This window comes from Rattus rattus, chromosome 9 (genome assembly GCF_011064425.1).
Source record: "Rattus rattus isolate New Zealand chromosome 9, Rrattus_CSIRO_v1, whole genome shotgun sequence".
In the NCBI taxonomy this organism is placed as follows: Eukaryota; Metazoa; Chordata; class Mammalia; order Rodentia; family Muridae; genus Rattus; species Rattus rattus.
This window is the reverse complement of record NC_046162.1, coordinates 92224156-92246909: the sequence shown is the minus strand read 5'-3', so window position 1 is coordinate 92246909 and position 22754 is coordinate 92224156. Positions and strand designations below refer to the sequence as shown.

The window sequence follows — 22754 nt, the reverse complement described above, 5'->3', positions numbered from 1 at the left end:
CTATAAAAGCTGGGACATCATATTCCTTTATCAGACCAATGGCTGTCACAGGTTTGGTCTAAGGCACATCTTAGATGTGGATTTTCCTGTTTTGGAGGAGGCTTTGCTTAAACCCAGTCAGAAACTTTGTTTTATTCATAATGGCTTGTGTCACTACTGCAGTAGCTGACCTACTGTAGTACTATAGTGGTGACCTTTCCATCATGAAACATGAAAAGTCCATAGCTGAATAGAACTTTGGGCTATGATCCTCAGAGACCTTCATTGCACTTTCTGGTACTATAAGAGCTAGGCCACTGGAAAGAGGACTTCTGGCTCATCCTGTAACCAACACATATGACATCGTTAACAACAGGGTCTTACCATTCAGTTCTGGAATGTCACTGACAGCAATGGTAAATCGTCCTATTGTTCTAGAGGCTTCCCTAACCAGCAATTCCAAGTAATCCACCCCTCCCATTAGGGGTTTAAATTTATTATTTTTTTTTTCATTTTTCTTTTTTTCGGAGCTGGGGACCGAACCCAGGGCCTTGCGCTTGCTAGGCAAGCGCTCTACCACTGAGCTAAATCCCCAACCCCTTTAAATTTATTTTTGAGACAAGGTTTCATGGTCAGCCCCACGTGACCCGAATCTCAGAGATCTGCTTGCCTCTGCCTCCCAATAAAGGCACACAGGCACATGCTACCACACCTGGCTTCCTTCCCCCACCCCCCATTTTTTTCTTTTGAGTCATAGCCTTGGCTCACAAAGAAGACCAAGCTGGCCTCGAACTCAGAGATCTACCTGCAAGTGTGTGCATTAAAGGCAAGCACCACCACCATGCCCGACCTATCCTCTGCTTCTTGAGGCGCACACATTCCGTCTTTGGAAGCTGCTTGGAGGGAAACTGGGAGGCGTGCCGTGTGGGGTATCTGTGACTTTTTGGCATCATTGTGTGTGATACGAGAGTGAAGAGTGGATGTTGTGTTTGAGGAATGTGAAGGGTTCCCACTGGGTTGGAGTTAACACTAATGTAAGTCACTTTACTCTCTGGTCAGGAAAATGAGGCAGGGTGGGCCTAGGACCAAGTGGCCTATGAGATTGGGAGGAAACCTGAAGGATAGAGCTGAGGGGGATGGGTCTGGTGGTCCGGGGTTAGGGGATAGGAGTTAGGGTGTACCATACACAGTGGAGGAGAGACTTGTCACCAACGAGACCGGAAGCCAGGATACCCGCAACGCCACGTTTAAGAAGACTGGTCCCGGGCTGACCTCCGGAAGGCGAGCCAGGACTTGAGTCTTGAAGGGGCGGGGCCAGTACCTGTTGTGGGCGGGCCTCTGGGCTGGGGTTTTCTAGAAGCAGGGACCAGCGAGGAGCTAAGTGTGAGACTGTGTGCCACTTTACTAGGGTAAAGGCAAAAGTAGGTACTGGCGTTAAGGGTGTGACGAAGGGACCTGGAAGGAGCCGGAGGTCCCGGATGAAGAACACGACTGCTGACGCTTAGACCCGGGCTGGAAGACGAGGGGGGGGGAGGCGGGCGGGGGGTTGGGCAAGCATGAGGTGGAGCTAGGGGCTGAACTGGAGTTTACAGCTGGGCCGAGGGTTCCACCAAGCTGAGGTTCAACATTGAACTCTGCGAGGTTGAGTCCTGTGGAAGAACTGGGCTGACAGCAATGTGGGTCAGGACGACAGTAACGATTAGAAGATGGAGTGAGGAAAAGTCTGGCTGCAACCATGAGAGATACACGAGAACTGGTAAGGGAAGGGACAGAAGGATGGGGGCGTGGCTGGGCGTGGCTCTGGAAGTTTGCTCGCCTTGGCTTCCTCCCAAGGTCCGGCACAACCATTGAGCGTTAGGCTGCAACCGCTGTCCTGGACTGCTGTCCCCAGAGGCGCTAGGGTTGGCTAGAACTCCTGGCCCATTGCTCATCTGGGCGCCGAGGCTGGGCGGTCAGTTCCATTAACCTTGAGGGTGGGAAAGAATCTGAGTATTCTACAAGTGACATCATAATCACCTCCAAGTGCCTAGCTGGGAGACAGTTCCCAGAAGAGGACTCACTGGCCCTCTCTTTTTCTTCCTTCCTTTCTTCCTTTCTTTCTCTCTTCCTTTTTCTTTCTTTTTCTTCCCTTCACACACAGGCTAGGGATCCAAGAAGACCAACTTTTCTGCCTCTGCTGATGCTTTTCATCCTCAAAGGAGGGGAGGGGGTTTCACAGGATAAGAAGGATTCTCTACAAATGTGCATAACAGTGCACAGTTTTGAGTTAGGCCCCTGCTAGCTACCCCAAGAAAGGAATCACATGCTTTTCCTTTCAAGCTATTACCATCTTCATCCTTCTACAGGAGCTCTGGACAGCCACCTTGGCCACGGCTCTCCTCTGTCCTCTTTGGATAAAGGGACAAGCCATCTTTCTAAATTCCAGTCCTCTCTGATCCTTCCTGCTTTCCCTCCCAAACAGCTGGTGCTGTCAACATCTGTTAGGGGTATTAGTGGAAGACAACAGGCTTCAGCCCTGCATAAAGCCTGTATAGTGACAGGAGGAAAGAAACCCAGCGCAGTTCGATCCTGACCTAGGCACAGGCCCTTACTGGAATAACTTTAGGATTCAAGCTTCACAGGGGAGACTGTGCATCAAGAAGAAAGGAAACCAGAAGTGAGGAATCAGCAAGGTTGGGGATTAAAAGCAAATGTTTCGGGGAATGACAACTGGACAGGGGCTGGAATCGTTTCAGGGCTTGGCCTTGGAGCTGTGGCATAGGGCGGGTGACACTTGTCTTATGAAATGTGTCTCCTTAGCCAGCAAAGAACACACACGGGCTAGGGAGCCAAGAAGACCAGCTTTTCTGCCTCTGCTGATGCTTTTCATCCTAAACAAATTACTTAGCTACTCTGGGTCTGGGTCCCTTGATAAACAATTTAGAATCAAAGTCATACTTTATTTGTTTTTTTTTTTTTCTTTTTTTTTCGGAGCTGGGGACTGAACCCAGGGCCTTGCCCTTGCTAGGCAAGCACTCTACCACTGAGCTAAATCCCCAACCCCCAAAGTCATACTTTAAAGCCCACTGTAGGGTCTAGCATTGTGAAAGTGTACTTCCTGGAAGATTATCTCCCCCATAACAGCTCTCAGGAGTGCAAAGGTCTGGGCTTTTAGCTTACAAGTGGATCTGACTCCCAGACACTTCCTCCAATTCCTTCAAAACAACCCAAATTAAAAAAAAAGTGAGCAGAATGGCTCAGGTCAGTCATTCTAGTACTTGGGAGGCTAAGGCAGGAATTACCATAAATTCAAGGCCGGCCTGGGCTATATGAAGAATTCTAGGCCAGCCTGTGGTTTTGTGAGATGATCTCAAAAATAACTATCTAAAAAGATAAAACACAGTACCCAGACTTGAACCTGGGATTTATGTATTTCAATGGGACACTGAACACTCAGTCAGCCAACAACTGAGGAGTTTCCATAGCTATATGCATACAGAGTAAATACAGGAATGTCACAGCTTCTAGAACTAGGGTAGCAGGTCAGCAGGCACGTAAAGCATACAATTCCACTTGGACAGTACTGGTATTAGTGTGAGACAAGGCCTTGCTGTATAGCCCAAGATACCCCTGTCTGTCTAAGCATACCGAGTTCTGAGATTACAGATGTGTGCTGTTATGAGCAACGGCATTTTCCTAGTGTTGAGCAGATAAAACTTGGAAGGGAGGCGGGGAAGACAGATGGTAATGAGAGGTGGCAAGAACTATTGGTGAGGAAAGACCTAGGTCCTGGCTCCTAAGGACCTCCTAAGGGCATGAAAAAAGGTCCACACTTCCATTATGAAGGATGTATGGAAGCCAGGCCTGGTGGCATATATCTATAATTCCAGCCCATGGCAGGCAGGAGGGAAAGAAGTATAAACTAGTTAGAATTCTATAAAACTCAACTTAGCTGTATGCTGAGTTATTTCTCTGACACCCATCAGATGAGTCAGTTTAAGTCAGATCAGAATACATTAAAGGCGGGTTTATTGGGAAGCTGCTCTCGGGAGAATTCACTGGCCCCAAAGATTGAGGCCAGAGGAGATGCCTCAGGGGCTAAGGGGAAAGGGCGGAGGGGTGGGGAGAAGAGGAAAAGGAAGAGGAGGAAGAATACACAGGGAAGAACCTCTGGGGGAAGGGCACCCAGCCCCTGGGCTGGAAAATTTAGGGTTCAGGGCAGGGTATGCCAGGTAGGGACTGAGGGATTTTGGGAGAACCTGGAGGCCAGGTCTGTTTTGATAGGTAAAAATATGCACCCCAGTCCCTAGTCCCTGGGTCCGAAACCCAACAGTAAGGACTGAAGAAAGGTAGGACCAGAATTGGGCAGATGAAACAGGAAGTTACAACTGCATCCTAGCTAAATCAGAGAGAATGGAAGTTTAGCTTGGCATTATGGTACAAACCTTTAATCCTAGCACTCAGGAGGCAGAGGCAAGTAGTCCAGACCAGCCAGGGCTACGCAGTAAGCCTCTACCTCAAAAGCAGTACATACATTTCTAGTTGAAATGTCTGCTGCTTTCTAAAAAAAAAAAAAAAAAAAAGGATCAGCTACAAGAAATGCACAGGTGGCAGTAGGAAGGATGACAGGTGTGCACAGGACATGGTTTATTTAAGACACTTTGGGAAAGCCAGGAGGTGGTGGCATATGCCTTTAATCCCAGCTCTTTGAAGGTAGAAGCAGACAGATCTCTACCAGCCTGGTCTACAGAGTGAGTTCCAGGACAGCCATGGCTTCATAGAGAAACCCTGTCTTGAAAATAAAAGAGAGGCAAAGAGGGGGTTGGGGGAGAGTGACTCTGAGTGTGATGGTTTGTATATGCTCAGTCCAGAGAGTAGCACTATTAGAAGATGTGGCCCTGTTGGAGTAGGTGTGTCACTGTGGGTGTGGGCTTTAAGATTCTCATCCTAGCTGCCTGGAGGCCAGTATTCAGATGAAGATATAGAACTCTCAGCTCCTCCTGCACCGTGCCTGCCTGGATGCTGCCATGTCCCCGCCTTGATAATAACGGACTGCACATCTGAAGCTGTAAGCCAGCCCCAATTAAATGTCCTTATAAGAGTTGCCTTGGTCATGGTGTCTGTTCACAGCAGTAAAACCCTGACTAAGGCACTGAGACTTTGGGGAATGTTCAATAGGATGTTACTGGCTATACATACTCAGGAAATGACTAAGCAGTTGAGTGTGCGGCTCAGTGATAATTTGCTTTAATATGTGGGCTCTAGCCTCAGCAACTGTAAAATGTCAGGAAGGCAGCCAGCCGGGATCAGACTAAGGTTGAGAGTTTGTTTTGTTCAGTGTGTTTTTGTTAGTGTTGTTTGCTTTGAGTCAGGGTTTCACCATGTAGTCCAGGCTGGCCTGCCTCAAGCTTGTAGATTCTCTGGCCTCAACCTGTTTTTTTTTTGTTTGTTTGTTTGTTTGTTTGTTTGTTTTCCTTCCGGAGCTGAGGACCGAACCCAGGGCCTTGCACTTGCTAGGCAAGTGCTCTACCACTGAGCTAAATCCCCAACCCCCCTCAACCTCTTTATTATTGGGATTATAGTTATGTACCACTACACTTAGCCAGACTTATATCATTTCTTTTTTTAATATTTGTTTTTTATATATGAATACACTGTCGCTGTCTTCATGCACACCAGGAGAGGGGATCAGATCCTGTTATAGATAGTTATGAGCCACCATGTGGATGCTGGGAATTGAACTCAGGACCTGTGGAAGAACACTCAGTGCCCTTAACTACTGAGCCATTTCTCCAGCCCAGATTTATGTCATTTCGTTGATGAAATATTGTTGGGACCATGGAAATGCATGATATTACCCAAAGCTTGTGAACTTTTTTTTTTTTTTTTTTTCTTTTTTTTTTTTCAGAGCTAGGGACTGAACCTAGGGCCTTGCGCTTGCTAGGCAAGCGCTCTACCACTGAGCTAAACCCAACTCCAAACTTTTTTTTTTTTTGAGCAGGTAGTCAAAACCCAAAACCTGGTGACTACAAGTTTAAGAATTATAGTGGAGGAGGGGTTGGGGATTTAGCTCAGTGGTAGAGCGCTTGCCTAGCAAGCTTAAGGCCCCCAAGGTTCGGTCCCCAGCTCCAAAAAAAAAAAAAAAAAAAAAAAAGAATTATAGTGGAGGAAAAGGGCAACAGGGCAGTATTGAAGACAAAAATGCCAGAGCAAGGTGGGACGGGCATACTAGTCATAAAAAGACACCACCACTCAAAGCTGAGAGGAGAGGCAATCTACAGCAAACCTACGGCCATCATTACGTTGAATAGAGAAGACCTCAAGACCAAGAATAAGACAAAAAGGTGTCTAATTTTTCCCCACTCTTTTTGAGGCAAGGTCTCTCTACATAGCCCTGGAACCAACTATGTAAACCAGGCTGGCCTCAAACTCATGGAGCTCTCCCTGCCCTCTGCCTCCTGAGTGCTAGGATTAAAGGTGTTTACCACCACCACCACCACCACCACCACGATGGCCCAGCTCTACTTTTAATGATAGTGCTTGAAGTATTAGACAGAGCAGTAAGACAAGAGAAGGAAATAAAGGGGACATAAATACATAACGTTATTTAGAGAAATGACTCTATACAGAAGAGACAAGAAAGAACCTACCAGAAAACTCGAAATAGAGCTGATACTTTCAACAAAGTGGCTGGTTAGAAAGTTAGTGTGCAGGGGCTGGAGAGTTGGCTCAGCAATTAAGAGCACCGACTGAGGGGTTGGGATTTAGCTCAGTGGTAGAGCGCTTGCCTAGGAAGCGCAAGGCCCCTGGGTTGGTCCCCAGCTCCCAAAAAAAAAAGAAAAAAAAAAAAAAAAAGAGCACCGACTGCTCTTCCAGAGGTCCTGAGTTCAAATCCCAGCAACCACATGGTGGCTCACAACCATCTGTAATGGAATCCGATGCCTTCTTCTGGTGTGTCAGAAGACAGCTACAGTGTACTCATATACAAAATAAATAAATAAATCTTAAAAAAAAAAGAAAGTTAGTGTGCAAAAATTAGTAGCAAGCAGTGAGATGCATGCCACCAAGCCTAATGGCTGGGGTTTGATCCCTAGGACCAATATGGTGGAAGGAGAGAGCCAACTCCTACAGGCTGCCCTCTGCCCCCCCAACACACACTGTTGGCATACATGCCCACAAACATAGACTTACAAATAAATGTATTGGGGGGAGGAAAACTCATTCACAATGACCTGAAATAGCAACAAGAAGAAATCCTTGGCAGCTAGAGAGATGGCTCAATGGTTGAGAGCACTGACTGCTCTTCCAGAGGTCCGGAGTTCAATTCCCAGTAAGCACATGGTGGATCACAACCATCTGTAATAAGATTTAATGACCTCTTTTGGTGTGTAAGTGTACGTGCAGGCAGAATGCTATACATAATAAATCTTTTTTAAAAAGATTTATTGGGGGTTAAGGGATTTAGCTCAGTGGTAGAGCTGCCTAGGCAAGCGCAAGGCCCTGGGTCGGTCCCCAGCTCAAAAAAAAAAAAAAAAAAAAAGGAAAAAAAAAAAAGATTTATTGGGGTTGGAGATTTAGCTCAGTGGTAGAGTGCTTGCCTAGCAAGCGCAAGGCCCTGGGTTTGGTACCCAGCTCCGAAAAAAAAAGAAAAAAAAGATTTATTTATTTTATGTATATGAGTACACTATCGCTGTCTTCAAACATAGAGTAAAAGGGCATCGGATCCCATTACAGATGGTTGTGAGCCACCATGTGGTTACTGAGGATTGAACTCGGTAACGCTGGCAAAGCAGTCAGTGCTTTTAGCCATTGAGCCATCTCTCCAGCCCAACAAAAGAAATTCTGAATCTGCTTAAAGGGAGGAGAGTTCAGGGCTTTCTGAAGCGGACAGAAGCCTATCAGTAAGTAAGCCCAACCACTTACAAATGGGACCGTGTGGAGGTAAAGCGCTTCTTTGTGGCAAACAAAAACAGTTCATCAGGAGACAGCCAAGAATGGGAGAAAAAGCTTTGCTAGCAAAGCATCCGGTAGAGGATTAATATCTAGAATGCACAACATAAAGAAAAATTGGGCTGAAGAGATGGCTTGGCGCTTAAGAGCACAGACTATTCTAGAGGTCCTGAGTTCAATTCTCAGCAACTCTGGTGGCTCACAACCATCTGTAATGAGATCTGATGCCCTCTTCTGGTGTGTCCGAAGACAGCAACAGTGCACTCATATACATAAATATGTCTTTTTTTTTTTTTTTTTTGGTTCTTTTTTTCGAGCTGGGGACCGAACCCAGGGCCTTTGCGCTTCCTAGGCAAGCGCTCTCCCACTGAGCTAAATCCCCAACCCCCCCCCGTCTTTAAAGAGAAATCAAGCCTGACATGGTGGTGCATGGCTTTGACACCAGCACTTGGTAGGTAGTGGGAGGTGGATTTGAGTTTGGGTCCAGCCTGGCCTACATAGCAAGTTCCAGGACAGCCAGGGCTCCCTTTGTCTTGAAACAATTCAAGAGTAGGGAAGTCCAGGCAACAGTTTGCCAGGGAGTAGTAACTGATTAACAGTTAAGAGGAAAAGGATATGGCTGTGACTGGCTGGGAGAAGTTGCTAGCAGCCTTGGCCAAAGCTGTTCTGATAAAGGGGCAGACCACTGAGGAGAGGTGAGTCTGAGCTCACTGAAGGCGAGGCTAGTGCCCCCTTCATTACTGCCTTTGAGGAGTTGATGGGTGAATGTTTAAACTTGACCTGGAAAAGAAAGAGGTGGGGGAATATGCTTGTGCTAGAAAGTCTTAGAGAAATGTTCCATTTGAAAATGTTCATAGTGGGGCTGGAGAGATGGCTCAGTGGGTAAGAATACCAACAGGTTTTCCAGAGGACCTGGGTTCCGTTCTCAGCACCCACATGACAGCTCAGAACCCTGTAGTTCTATTGCCTCCTCCTGGTCTCCACAGACACTGCACATATCTGGTGCAAAGACATTCATGCAGAGGAAAAGCTATGGCTGTGGCAGGCTAAACAATCATGCATATAAAAATAAACATTAAAAAAAAGTTTGTGGGTTGGGGATTTAGCTCAGTGGTAGAGCACTTGCCTAGCAAGCACAAGGCCCTGGGTTCGGTCCCCAGCTCCGAACAAAAAGAAAAAAAAAATTAAAAAAAAAAGTTTGTAGCCTGTTATGGAGAACAGTACAGAGGGAAGTGACATTCTATACAGTCCTTAGGCTTGGACACGGGGCATCTCTTCCCCAGGCTGGGATTGCAGATTGAGTCAGCTGTAATCTGCAGAAGGGAACACCATTTAATGATTTTGGGTGGGTGGGTGGGGGACAGAGAGTGGACAGGGTCTCACAATGTAGCCCTGGATGTCCTGGACCTTGCTTTGTAGACTGGGCTGGCCTTGAACTTACAGAGAGCCATCTGATTTTGCCTCCCATGTGCTGTGAGGTACCACATCTAGCTCATTTGATGAATTTTAAGTACTTGGTGTGCTGTAGAAACCAGGAGGGGCTGAGCAGTCGGACTGCTTAAGACCCAAGGCTTCCTCTTCATTCCCTCCCACCCATAGAAACAGGGTTTCCCTGGTGGCTGGAGAGATGGCTCAGTGGTTAAGAGCACTGACTGTTCTTCCAGAGGTCCTGAGTTCAATTCCCAGCAACCACATGGTGGCTCATGGCCATCTGTAATGGGATCCCATGCCCTCTTCTGGTGTGTCTACGGTATATTCACATACATAAAATAAAGTAAAACCTAAAAAGAAAAAAATTTGAAACAGGGTTTCTCTGTGTAGCCCTGGCTATGCTGGATCTCACTCTCTGTAGACCAGGCTGGACTTGAACTTAGAGATTCCCCCTGCTTCTGCCTCCTAAGTGCTGGGACTAAATGTATGCACCATCACCACTGGCTTCTTTCCTTTCTTCTTTTTTAATTTTATAAAAGATTTATTTATTTATATGAGTACACTGTAGCTGTCTTCAGACACACCAGAAGAGGGCATCAGATCTCATTCCAGATGGTTGTGAGCCATCATGTGGTTGCTGGGATTTGAACTCATGACCTCTGGAAGAGCCGTAGGTGCTCTTAACCACCGAGCCATCTCTCCAGACTCTTTTAAAATTTTTTTAAAAAGATAAGGTCTTATGTAATCCAAACTGTCCTCAAACTCGATATGTAGCTGAGCATAACCTTGAATATCTAACTGTACCTCTAGGTGCTGCCATGGCAGTGTGTGTCAAGCTCCTGGCTTCGTTTTCTAAGGAACAAATTCCTTAATTTAACTCCTTCCCCTAAGGACAAAGCTAACCCTGTGCTATAGTTCAGTGGCAGAGTACTTCCTTCGGATGCCTGAGGCCATGGGTTCCATTCCCAACCCTGCAAAAAGTGGTCTGCCCAGGGCTGCCTCGCCAGGCTCCTACACCTGGGACAAGTGCTGTCGCTGCCTCCCTGACCAGTCACCCCGACTCCTTCCACTGGGGTTTCCTCCAAGTGTGCCACAGTCCTCACCCCTCCAGTCTCGGCAGGCGTTCTTGTTCTGCAGTCCACCACCTGCTGCCATTTTTTTTTTTTTTTTTTTTTTTTTTTTGGAGCTGGGGACCGAACTCAGGGCCTTGCGCTTCCTAGGTAAGCGCTCTACCACTGAGCTAAATCCCCAGCCCCTGCTGCCATGTTTCTTGCACTTCTGCCGTGAGGCTCTTTGTGTCCCTCTCTCTGCCCCTCCCTCAGCCTCTGGAGATAGTGGCTTGGTTTTTAAATTCCTGCATCCCCAGGATTAGCTGGGCCCAACTCAGGGTCACCCTGAGGTTTTCTTTGGGGAATGTTTGGTGAATGAATGACATGGGGAGGTGGCTGCTGTCACTGCTGTCATTTTGTACTCTCAGATATAACCAGGTTGCCCAGCTGGAAGAGAGGATATCCGGCTTGTGTGGAATCCAGCAGTGATATGTCTTCCTTTTCTGAAGGTGGGTCTAGGGGATCTATGGCCCCCAAGGGTCTACATTACCCCTCATTGTGAAAGTTAACACATTGGTGGAGGAAAGGGATCTTGAAGGGATTAATTACCCCGATGCCTGAGGGTCCAGTGAAATGGTTCAATGGGTAAAGGTGCTTGCTGATAATCCTGACCACTTGAGTTTGTTCCCGGGACCCACATGGTGAAGAGAACCCAGCTAGCTCTTCTTTACTGTCTCCCACAATGCCAGAGGGCCCTTTCCCTGAGGCCACGATTACCTCTTTCCTTTGTAGACTATTTTACAGTACACAGAGATCTTCAAAACAGGAATTGAGTCCTTTTAACCTGCACAATAGCTATCACTGTCTCTTCTTGTGGATAAGGGAGGCTCAGAAAATTAAACTGTCTTCGGTTACTCTAAGTGACAGACAAGCCTCAGGCCTGAGTGACTCCAGGCTCAGAGCACATGCCTTTATGCTGCCCTTTGTCTCAATTCAACAGTGGGGGGAAAAAAAGGAGCAGGGGTGAAAGTCTAAGGTCCTGCAGCACACATCTCCCTTAGTTTCCCAGGGGAGAAAAGGCACTAAGTGGGTGAGGGGTACTGTGAAACCCGGGAGCCTCAGTCTTGTGAAGGAAAGGGAAGCCGGATGCAGGAGAGCTTTAGCCTACACCACTGTCTTCCTTTGTGTACTTTAGTGGATTCTTGGGCTTCTATACCCTTTGCCTGGGCTAAATCATGCTGCCCGATATCCTGGAACCTTCCATAGGGTCCTTCTGAGACTGAGGGCAGGAGGCAGGGCTAGTGAGAGGCATGGTTACCTTTTTTATTTTTTTTTTAAAGATTTATTTATTTATTACATATAAGTACACTGTAGCTGTCTTCAGATACACCAGAAGAAGGCATCAGATCTTATTACAGATGGTTGTGAGCCACCATGTGGTTGCTGGGATTTGAACTCAGGACTTCTGGAAGAGCAGTCATTGCTTTTAACCATTGAGCCATCTCTCCAGCTCCCATGGTTACCTTTTTGATGGGAGCGGAGAACCCTATCTAGCTCGTAAAAAGGGATAACCTCCTCCCCCCCCCCCTGGGGAGCTGGGGAGCTGGGGAGCTGGGGAGCTGGGGAGGAACCCAGGGCCTTGCGCTTCCTAGGCAAGTGCTCTACCACTGAGCTAAATCCCCAACCCCGCAGCCTCTCTTGTATCTGGGAAAGGAGGCACGCACGCTACTGTGATGCCTAATTTGTAGATGGGCACACGAGAGGGGCGGGTTGTTCAGCATTCTGTGATCCTGGAGAATAGCACAATGTTTAAAGCAATTTTTAAAGACTTATTTGTGTGGGTGTGGCACCGTGGCACCATGGCACATGTGGAAGTCAGAGGACAACTTGCAAGGGAGTCAGTTCTTCCCTTTCACCTGCTAAGCCATCTTCCAGCCCAAGACTATGATTTTGAAAGTAAAGATTAGAGAGGTGTCAGGAGGCAGAAAGAGGCTTGGAGGAGAAAGGCAGCAGACACAAGACCGTGCTGCAGTGGTAACCACCACCCCAGAGTCGGGTTGCCACCCAGCTCCTGTGCCATTCAGGTGGAGTGCAGCAGAGGTTGTGCAGGAAGGCCACCTGGGCCTGTGCAGGAGGCAGGTGCCAGAATCAAGGCTGCAACTGTGGGATTTCCTGAGACAAGAGGGCCATGGCCATTCCCTACCTGGCACACCCACCGTGGTCAGCAATTGGTGAGGGCAGGAGTCAGTGGAGGGCTTGGGCAGCGGATCCCACAGGAGAGAGGAAGTGACAGGTGTTACACAACAAGGGAAGCTTGGGAGGACCTATATCCCACATGTGGCATGGCTTTTCTGAGTCCAAGGCAGCATTCATTATGTGGTAGATAAGGGGACAGGGCAGTGCAGGGACCTAGACTGAATACTTAAGTGGACAGAGTCATCACCTCTGACGATGACAGTTGCTGTTGTTGGGGAACCAGGTGGCAGATGAATCTGAAGCTCTGACTGAGGTGTGCTCGGCTACCTCCAAGTGACCCAGACCCCTCTTCCCTCAGGTGAGATCAAGGAGACAGAGAGATGTTGCTGGAAACACCAGCAGTGTCCTGTGCATGTCATCCACTCCTTCTCGGACTGTGGCCATCACAACAGATGTATGCATGCTGTCAGCCACTGCAACTGTGAATCTAGGTGAGGGCCCCCTTCATGGGGACCCATTCCCTTCAGGTTTCTCTCTTCAAGTCTGGCCTGGTGCTGCCAGCCTAGAACAATGGACGGGGAGACTTCTTGGCAGCCTGGGCCAAGCCCAGAAGTGCTGGCTGTCCCTCTGGGCCCTTGGGCAATCATGGAGGTATGGGGGCCCAGCTGAGAGTATGGTGCGTGGCAGGCTAAAGGACTGCTCAGGACACAAATAGTAGCAGTTCCCAAGATGTAGGCCCGACCTGCTCCAAAGACAGGGCTCAACCTGCTTCAGTATCACCCTTGCCCCTTGCTTTGAACTCGTCCCAGAGGAAGAATGTGTGGAGCAGATCTGGTATGGCTGGTGAGTGCCAGCTGGCCAGCAGTGACAGGGACAGGACTCCAGGGTGCCCTGCTTCTGCTCCATTCCTTCCTTCCTATCCCTTCTTCCCAGGTGCCAAAGCTACAGGCCCATCTCCGTGGCAATATTTCACCATCCCACCCACCATATGTATATGACAGATGACCTAAATGATTTAGAAGCGAACCAGCTCGCCATCACAAATAACTTATGTTCCACTGACAGACCTACTGACCCAAACTCAATTGAGTCAACAACTGGGGCTCCTGACTTATCAGCGCCCATCACCATCTGGCGTTCTGAAAGCCCCATGAAGTGTCATGAAGGCAAGGTCATCAAGAATATAAAGAAGAAAAAGAAAGAGAAAGACAAGGAGGAGATGATGGTGGATGAAAAGCCAAAGTTGAAGAAAAAAGCCAAGGGCAAGTTAATTAAGAAGAAAACCCCAGTGAAGTCAGAGTCTTCCCCTGCAGACTTGAGCCATTCAATATGCCCAAGAGAACTAGTGAGGACATCAGAGTCCAGCCCAGACAGCCGGGAAGGGCTGGAAAGTGAGGACAGTTATGAACGGGGTAAAGAAAGGCCCTCCAGTGAAGATATTGTAGAGTCATCACCCAAAAAGAAAGAGAAGTGCTCTGCCCAGGCCAAAAAGAATGCGACAAAGAACTTACAAACCCGGAAAACGAGCAAGAGAAAATCTCCCCCAGTGCCCAACCCCAATCTCAGTTGAGGCTAGGGCATCCAGAGTGAATAAATCAAGCCTGTAACTGACCCCTACTGCTATTCTCTCTCCCTCCAACAGGGCCTCTTCTTGTGGGAGGTGGCTGGCTCTGGGCCTACTAGAGCCAAGGGGTCAGGGGCTACAAGGATTCTCTAAGGGAGATCCTGCTTTCAAGGAGGAAGTATATGTCTATGGGAAGTTAAGTAGGAAGGAGAGAGAACACCTCTTAGACCAGGTGGAAGAATCCATCTGGGGAGTGGGTGGGAGGTGGGGAAAAAAGTGTTGTCAAATCCATTCTGTGGTGGGCAGCACTATGCAATGCTACCTTCAATAAACTGAACCTGCCACTTACTCAGCCTGCTTCTCCCTCCTCAAGTGGCCCCAAAGGAAAGGGCTGTGGCACCATGGAGATGCTCTCCCTTCCCACCTGGTGTCGTCCCAGTCCTTCTCCACCCTTGCAGCAGACCTGTTATGCTAGAGAAAGTAAAAGAGTTGCAGTAGAAGGCCAGTCCTTTCCCACCAACACAAAGAATGAAGAAAAGTAGGTACGAGCTCGAATGCAGGCAGCAGTGACAACTCAAGCATCGACAAAGGAAGAAAGACTTTGCCACTAAATCACTGTGAGATGAAGCCTCTGTGAAGAAAAGGGAGATCAGACGGGCAGAATAAAAAGAGTTTCAGAAAAAACCAGAGCCGGGGGCTGGCTGATACTGAGTCAGGAAGGGAAAGGGGTGGGAAACAGCTCCTTTCCCATGGCCTATGTGTCTTGAGGGTAAGCAGGTGAGGGGGACCTGAGGCCAGGAACTGACTTGCGGAGGCTATCAGAGACCAAGGGCCAGTTGGGCAACAGAGGGGCATTCAGAGGCTCACAGACTCACTTCTCTTCACTGTGTGGAGATGAGAGCAACACAGTTGTTTAGTGGCCAGGCCCAGGATCTCATATTGCCCTGTTTATGCTACCATTTCCTTTTCGCAGATAGGAGAGTCACCCTAAGAAGCTGTTGGAGAGATGGCCCAGCAGTTAAGAGCACTTGCAAAGAGCCCAAGTTCGCAACACCCATGGATGGCTGCTCATAGCCACCTCTCATTCCAGTTTTTTTTTTTTTTTTTTTTTTTTTTTTTCCGAGCTGGGGACCGAACCCAGGGCCTTGCACTTGCTAGGCAAGCGCTCTACCACTGAGCTAAATCCCCAACCCCTCATTCCAGTTTTAAGGGGTCAAAGCCTTCTTTTGGTTTTTAGTGCACACACTCACACATGTACTTATGTAATTAAAGCCCAGTGGTGGTGGCACATACCTTTAATCTCAGCACTAGGGGGGCAGAGGTGGTTGATCTCTAAGTTCGAGGCTAGCCTGGTCTACAGAGTGAGTTTCTGGACAACCAAGACTACACAGAGAAAACCTGTCTCAAAAAGCAAAAAACAAAACCAAAACAATAAAACCCTTAAGTGCACGTGTGTTATTTATGTAATTCCAGCATTCAGTAGATCCAAGGCCAGCCTGGGTTAGAGACTCCATCTCAACATGGCCAACAACTGAAGAAGCCCACGCAGGGTCAGGGGCTCAGAGCAGGCAGGGAAGTGACCCCAGGCAATATGAGTCCTGGACTCTGGTAGATTATGAGAGGAAGTTTTTGGAATTCCAAACCGCTCTGAAGCAGCCCTGCAGAGCGAGGGAGCTGGAGAGGCCTGGGCAAGTGCTCTGTACAAACACTGTTTATTCAAATGACAGGTGAGAAGCAGGCGCAGTTAGGTGATGAGGGAAGGCAGGCAGGGGCTGGCAGGTCAGCACTGCTCCACATGGCCCTCACAGTCCTGCTTTGACAGCCACCAAGCCACATCAGGACCAGAAACACTTTCCCTCTCCTTCCTGTTCCAAACTGAATAAATAGCATCGGTCTCCCCACACGGGCTGGGGACATATACAAGTTGAGCTTGATGCCTCATTGTAGCCTGTATCAGGTAAGGGCAGAAACTCAAAATGGCTTCCGGGGACATTCCAGACTACTCCACCTTTGCTCTCCTCCCTGCTGCATTCCTCTCCCAGCCTGGCCCCAGGGCAGGTGGTTAGCATAGGCCTGGAGTGGGACAACTGCTGTTTGGTGCACACCAGGCTCACAAGGCCACCCAGCCTGCCATCCAGCCAGGCTGACCACTAAAAAGAAATGTCATTTCACGCCACTTTATGGACAAAGAAAGAGGGACAGGGAGTGAGGCTATACGTGGCCAGGCCTCTTGGAGCTTCAAAGGTAACCAGAGTCCGAGGAACAGGCCCCCTATCGATCCATCTCGTCCAGGAGTGGGGTCGCATCGCCAGCAATGGACATGGGGGTGCTCTCGATCATGGGGCTGGGAGAGGGTCTTGGGGTCAGCCGCTGTTTCTGTTTCCGTCGTTCTGCCTCCTTTTCCTGTAGCCACTGCTCGGCCATCTTGCCCCAATCGATAGCTGCATGGCTGTTGGACCTGGAATAGGAAGGAAAGGCCTTAGAGACTAGGATTTTTCTGGCATTTTGAGAAGAAGCCTTCCTCCCAGTCACTGGTGAGAGATCACCTTCACAGAAAGGAAGCACCACCCCCTGGTCTTTCATTCTTCCCCAGAAACCAGTGCCAATGGGAACATTTCATAGGCCTTGGCTTTCAAGAGGCCGCAGGCAACATGGCACCAGCATGCTCCTAGTAGTAACCAGTCTGTGCTAGGTACTTACTTTGGCTGCTGTTGCCGTTGTCGGGAGCTGGAGGAAGGCTGGGGCTGGGCCTGGGTAGACTGTGGGGTAGTGCTGGCCTGGAGCTGGTGGTATTGTGGGGTGGTAATGGGCTGGCTCGGGGTCGTATAGGAGTAGCTCGGGGTCATTAGTGGTGTGGCCACTGGCTGTTGGGCTGGCGTTGGGAACACCTGAAGAAGGGCGAACAGAGAACCAGGGTGTTGTGTGGGCATGCTTGGCCTCATTGTGAATCTCTGGCAGACTCCGAGAATTGGCTCTGAATAGTGCTTTTTGGCTTACCTACCCCAAGCAGTGTTTTGGGCAGGAAAGGGAACCCAGGAGGACAACCCTAGCACACAGTTACCCATCAATCCTTAACACCTCAGGTGGGTTGAGGGTTCTAAATATCCCACAAGGCTCTCTGCAAAGGCCAGCCCCCTTCTACCTTTTTAAAAAAAGCTTTTATTTTTTAGGAGACAGGGTGTAGTCCTGACTGTTCTGGAATCGCTCTGATGCCCAGGCTGGCCTCTAACTCAGAGATCCACCTGCCTCTGCCCTGGCTCCTGAGTGCTGGGATTAAAGATGTACGTCACCACCATCCAGCTACCAGGCCCTTTCTCATTCCCTTCCCTATCAATTGTGCCAGAAGTAAGGAACATCTGTTAGAGATCGTTCCTAGGCTCAAGCTTATGATGTTCCTGGTAGAGGGCGTGGCCAGAGGTGTCTATAGGATCTGGGTCTGTATATGAGGGTTTATAGAACTGCTCCCTCTCCTCCCCATCCTATTCAGAAGAGTCCTCCCGAAAACATACATGGTAGGCGCTGCTGCCTCCTCCGCTGCCACCGTAGCCATACTGGCTGGATGCCCATTGGGCTGGGGTAGCATTGGGGTTCTGTCCTTGGCCTGTCACAGCAGCAATGGCACTGAACATCTGTGAAGTCATGTTCTGAGGCAAGGCATTCACAGCCCGTGTCAGATCTGTAAATACAGATGTCCACGTCAAGGGTGTAAGTCCCTCTAGTTCCCTGCTGTTCTGTAAGTCTCAGCTCCAAACACCCTACCTGCAAGATTGATGTTGGCTGGGGTAGCATTGATAGAAGCGGGGGTCCGTGTTCTGCTGCTGCTACTGGGAGTAATGCCTGTAAGAAAGGGATATAGCCAGTTATGCTCCTCAAGAAAGCTACTTCTGGCTCCCAGGTCAGGAGTCAGAAGAGGAAAGGACGAGCAGGGAGAAAAGCTGTGCAGGCCAGTGAGTGGAAAACCTCCCTGCCACTAAGAGGCTGAGATGGGGTGAGGCAGCTGATAACTGACCTGTGTTGCTCACTTTTTTCTTATTTATTTATTTATTTTATTTATATGAGTACACTGTAGCTGTCTTCAGACACACCAGAAGAGGGCATCAGATCTCATTATAGGTGGTTGTGAGCCACCATGTGGTTGCTGGGGATTGAACTCAGGACCTCTGGAAGAGCAGTCAATGCTTTTAACCATGGAGCCCCCCATGTGTTGCTCACTCTTACCACAGCCTAAAGTCAGGACACAGCAGAACTCACCTGGTACAGGATCCTGATAATGATCCTTAAACCACCTGAAGAGTCCATTCACAGTTGGGAAAATCTGGCCCCGGTACCGGAATCCTTCAGGAGTCACTGTTACATACTCTATCCTGAGGTTTTATAAGAAAACAGGCATTATAATACTGATTTTGCTAGTTTTATGTCAGTGACATATAAACTATAGTTATCAGAAAGGAGAGTGCCTCAAATGAGAAGATGCCTCCATAAGATCCGAATGTAGGCAAGCCTGTGGGGCATTTTTTAAAATTAGTGGGTGGGGCCACCCCTGGGCCAGTCGGTGGTCCTGGGTTCTACAAGAAAGCAGGCTGAGCAAGCCATGAGGAATAAGCCAGTGAGCAGCCCCCTCTGTGGCCTCTGCATCGGCTCCTGCCTCCATGTTCCTGCTGGGTTTGAGCTCCTGTTCTTCTTTCCTTTAGTGATGAACTGTGGTGTTTCATCACAGCAGCAACTCTGATGAAGGCACACTTGTGGCGCCAAATACATATCAACCATATGTGCATATACATTAGCCATAAGGGGTGCTGGAGGAGGAGAGGTGACAGGGAGAGGCTGCAACCAACAGTACAGTCAAGGCAAAGGAGGCCATGGTCTTGTACTGAGTATGGGCTGCCAGAGGAAGCTGTGCTGGTGGCCAACTGGAGATAGGATGCCTTCACTGCAGACAGCACGCTGCAGGAGAGTGATACCAAGGTTACAGAACATCAGGGAGGACGTGACCTCCCTGGCAGGTCCAGGTAAGCAGAAGAATTCTCTGGTACTCTGGAAGGTGGTTAGTTTGCTTTCATTCAATATTTCTGAGAGTAACAGAGTGGCTAAGAGGGTAGGCCTTAGCCTCATACCTGGATCTGGTCTAGCTTGAGTTCTGCACTTACCACCTATGTGACTGCTGTGTTCTCTCAAGGAGAGCCAACAACAGCTAAGAGTCAATGAATGGTAAGCATGGTGCAATCCTCACTTATACTTAGCCAAAACTTGCTTCCTGAATCTCCATACAAGGATACAAGTCAGGGAGTCTGTGCTCCCTTCTATGGGAAGCCACGGTGTTAAATCTTTTTTTTTTTTTTTTTCTTTTTTTCGGAGCTGGGGACCGAACCCAGAGCCTGCGCTTGCTAGGCAAGCGCTCTACCACTGAGCTAAATCCCCAACCCCCACGGTGTTAAATCTTATTTCAGATTGTCACCCCACCTGGCCTTCATTAAACATTCCCACTCTTTTTTTTTTAATTTTTTTTTAGATTTACTCATTTATTATATATAAGTACACTGCAGCTGTCTTCAGATACATCAGAATAGGGCATCAGATTTCTTTACAGATGGTTGTGAGCCACCATGTGGGTGCTGGGAATTGAACTCAGGACCTCTGGAAGAGCAGTCGGGTGCTCTTAACCACTGAGCCATCTCTCCAGCCCAAACAGTCCTACTCTTACAGGGCCCTGGCTGCTACTCTGTGGAAGGCATCGATGTGGCAGGAAAGCCACCTCAGAAAGGAGCATGATGCTTCAAGTGCCAAGTGTGGCACAGGCCCCAGAGCTCTCCTCAGCGGTCCACATGTGATCAGTGCAGAGCTAGAGCACAGACGTCCATTTCTCCACTGGGGTAGGAAGGCTGGTGGCAGGGCAGGGGCAGGCAGGGCAGCAGGTATGATTACTAGAGTGTGCAAATAGGCCCAGCAGATCAGCCTAAGGAAACTGGACCCAGGCTCAGGGTGAGCTAAAGGGGTGTGGGAAAAGGAATGCCTCAAAAAAGCAGCCTGTCAGTTACACATGGAAGGGAGCAGAGTGGAGATTCCTCCATTCACCCACTGTTCAGTAGGCACAAAATATGTGCATTGTGGCATCAGTGAGCTGCCATGTGCTCAGAGTTCTGGGAAGGTGGAAGAAGGGAGCAGAATGGAAAGAGCAGCATGACACCCATGTCCACCCCATCACTGCAGTGCCTGGGGAGTACTGGTAAAGGGGACGCCTTTCTTAGTTCTAGGCGATCCTTTGTTTCTTGTCTCTACCAGGCATGCCCAACCTTCTGACACCATGATACAACACTATCATTTACAAAGTTCACGCTTGAGAACAACACAATCAACTTACATTAAAGAAAAAAAGAAAAGAAGAATGAAACTGAAAATCAAGTCACAAACAGTTCTCATGGAGCCTATGATCCTGTGCTGGGCCACAGCCTAGACACAGGTGCCGTCAACCACAACCTCTGTTCTGAACAGGTAAGGGGACAGAGGAGGTAGAAGCAGAGTGGCGTGGCCTCGTCCTGGCCTGTGTGCACCTCAGAGGCAGCAGCGTCTCAGCACCAGTGCTCACCTGGGTTTACCCCGGGGCTGGTATCCCAGGAGGAACTTGCCGGGCAGTTCCTTGCAGGCACAGATGAAGTAAGGGATGAAGGTGGGCTTCTCCTTCTTAGTTTTGATGAGCAGCTCCTCTAATTTCTGGGGGGTAGAATGAGGGGGACAGGTTGGGATGGTAGCATGCTTGGGATACAGTGACTGGTGCACACACATGCACTTCCTTCACCACTGAGTCCCTATTCTCTCCCTAGTGTCCACCAGTACAAGCCTGGAGGGTGTCCAGAGGGTCCGAGGCTCACCTTTCGGTCCCCACCACTACAGTCCTGGTAATACTTGTGGTTCAGAAGGTCTCGAGCAAAGGAAGCCATGGGCTGGACGTAGCGGGCAACAATCTCATCCAAGTCTTCAAATTCCTATAGGAAGAATGTAAGGTCTCACACACATCACATCCAGCTAAGACTCCAGCCCTTTATTAAACCCTCCCTGAAGAGACAAGATGGCAGGGCCTGACATCCTGATCCTGCTGAACCGCACTCCACTGCAAAGTCCCCTCAACTGACCAGCTGGCTTGATTAAATCCCAGCCCCTACATTACCAGCAGTCTTAAGTACTAGCGGTGATGTCCCTTGTATTTACCAGCAGTGTTTTAAGTACCAATGTGATGTCCCTGGTATTCAGGATCAACAGGGACTTCAGATCTCCTTGTGGGATACAGACAAGAGACCTCACATGTGTGCATCTTCCCCTTCCATGACAGCTGTTGCTAAGCTATTTTAAAAACTGAAATATAGGGAAAATAAAGCTAGTATTTATTTATGCTACAAACTACCAAGCTCTGCAAACCAAACTACGTATAATGTGACCAAGTCACTGTTAGGTGAAAGCAACCAGAACTTGTTCAGGCACAGCCCCCACCCACCTCACTGTTGATCCACAGAGTGGCTCCCAGGCTGAAGGCATTTTCCTTGCCCTCCTCTCGCACATCCACATGCTGGTAGATGCCGTCACTGACTTTCCAGGTCACTGTCAGGTGGTTCTCCCCCTTGCTGCTCGGCCGAATGATAACATCCCCTTGGTCCATTGTCTCCATCATCTTTTCTGCTTGCTTAAAATTTATGTTATGGAAGGACGGGTGTGCAATCACTCGCTTGATGTATGCTGAGGAGGGCAAAAGAGACAGACCAGGTGACAGGTTAGTGACAGGACAGTCAGAGATAGCTTTTGACCCACCACGGACTATGAGACACTGTCACACTTTTGGGCTTGATTCCATGAAGTGAATGAGGTGTTACCCCAGTTCTTAGGCTGTCTGAGGAAATGAAGTTTAGCAAAATGTACAGGGAGACTGTGGGCTCCAGTCCTGCTCATGCCTGCCTTTATGTCTCTAGGCCCCAGAGCTTTGAAACTGGGCAGACGCTCTGGTAAGCCAACGCACAGCTCTGCAGCCTAGGTTTGTGGTATAAGCTGCTCAGGTGCAAGCCTCCCGTGGGGCACTCACTGGTCCGCTGCTGCTTTCGCTTCATGTCCTCCTCCTGCTTGTGGTCTGCGGCTTCGGCATCGAAGTCGTAGTAGGTGTCCTTGGGCAGTTTCCACTCATTGTTCCTGTCCATGAGGTCTGAGGTCCGGCAGGTCAGGTCTGCACTGAACTTTTCAATATCGATCTTCATTATGCGGCAGTGAACAGTCATCCCCACCTATATCCACAGAACATGTGAGCTGCAAGGGACAAAGACTGTGTAGCCCAGTGCTTTATTTCACATAATAGAAGAGCAAAGCTCAGTCTGAAAGGTCAGACTTGCCCAAAGCCAGCTACCAAATGTCAAAGCAAGAGTGTGGGGGTGGGTCGATGTATCCTGTACCAGTGCCGCTCACTCCTAGCTGGAAAACTGGAGTTATCATCACAGGTATTCCTCCATGTTGTTATCTAAAGCTCATGCCCTTTTTGGAAAGGAAGTGAAGTAATAGCGGTTTTTCATATTTTTCCTGAAGAGTCTTTCCATGTAAATATTGGCTTAAGGCAGTCCGTTTGGATACCATTG

The 22754-nt window shown here is 48.8% G+C and overlaps 2 protein-coding genes across 4 annotated transcripts in view; one reads left to right on the top strand and one right to left on the bottom strand.

Annotated features, from left to right (window-relative positions):
* Positions 1-1514: 1514 nt before the first annotated feature.
* Proca1 (protein interacting with cyclin A1) lies at positions 1515-14496 on the top strand. Its single transcript, XM_032913726.1, has 4 exons — positions 1515-1735; positions 10817-10897; positions 12943-13075; positions 13518-14496. The coding sequence occupies exons 1-4, from the start codon at positions 1654-1656 to the stop codon at positions 14152-14154; spliced, it is 933 nt and encodes a 310-aa protein (XP_032769617.1). The 5' UTR covers positions 1515-1653; the 3' UTR covers positions 14155-14496.
* Positions 14497-15588: 1092 nt separating this feature from the next.
* Positions 15589-22754, bottom strand: part of Supt6h (SPT6 homolog, histone chaperone and transcription elongation factor) — a 37593-nt gene continuing 30427 nt past the window's right edge. For all 3 annotated transcript variants that reach the window (XM_032913722.1, XM_032913724.1, XM_032913723.1), the window contains 9 exons: positions 22214-22409; positions 21635-21873; positions 21015-21128; positions 20732-20856; positions 18400-18512; positions 17908-17985; positions 17658-17824; positions 16849-17036; positions 15589-16606 (listed from right to left, as the gene is read on the bottom strand). In XM_032913722.1, the coding sequence (XP_032769613.1) occupies positions 16420-16606; positions 16849-17036; positions 17658-17824; positions 17908-17985; positions 18400-18512; positions 20732-20856; positions 21015-21128; positions 21635-21873; positions 22214-22409 (1407 nt within the window). In that variant the 3' untranslated portion in view covers positions 15589-16419. The remainder of the gene's footprint in view (positions 16607-16848; positions 17037-17657; positions 17825-17907; positions 17986-18399; positions 18513-20731; positions 20857-21014; positions 21129-21634; positions 21874-22213; positions 22410-22754) is intronic.

Bases quoted from the DNA above. Each gene is read 5' to 3' on its own strand.
- Proca1 (XM_032913726.1), top strand. From the start codon at position 1,654: ATGTGGGTCAGGACGACAGTAACGATTAGAAGATGGAGTGAGGAAAAG. The intron at 1,736-10,816 runs GTAAGGGAAGGG...TTGTACTCTCAG, and splicing joins TGAGAGATACACGAGAACTG to ATATAACCAGGTTGCCCAGC. The intron at 13,076-13,517 runs GTGAGGGCCCCC...CCTTCTTCCCAG, and splicing joins CACTGCAACTGTGAATCTAG to GTGCCAAAGCTACAGGCCCA.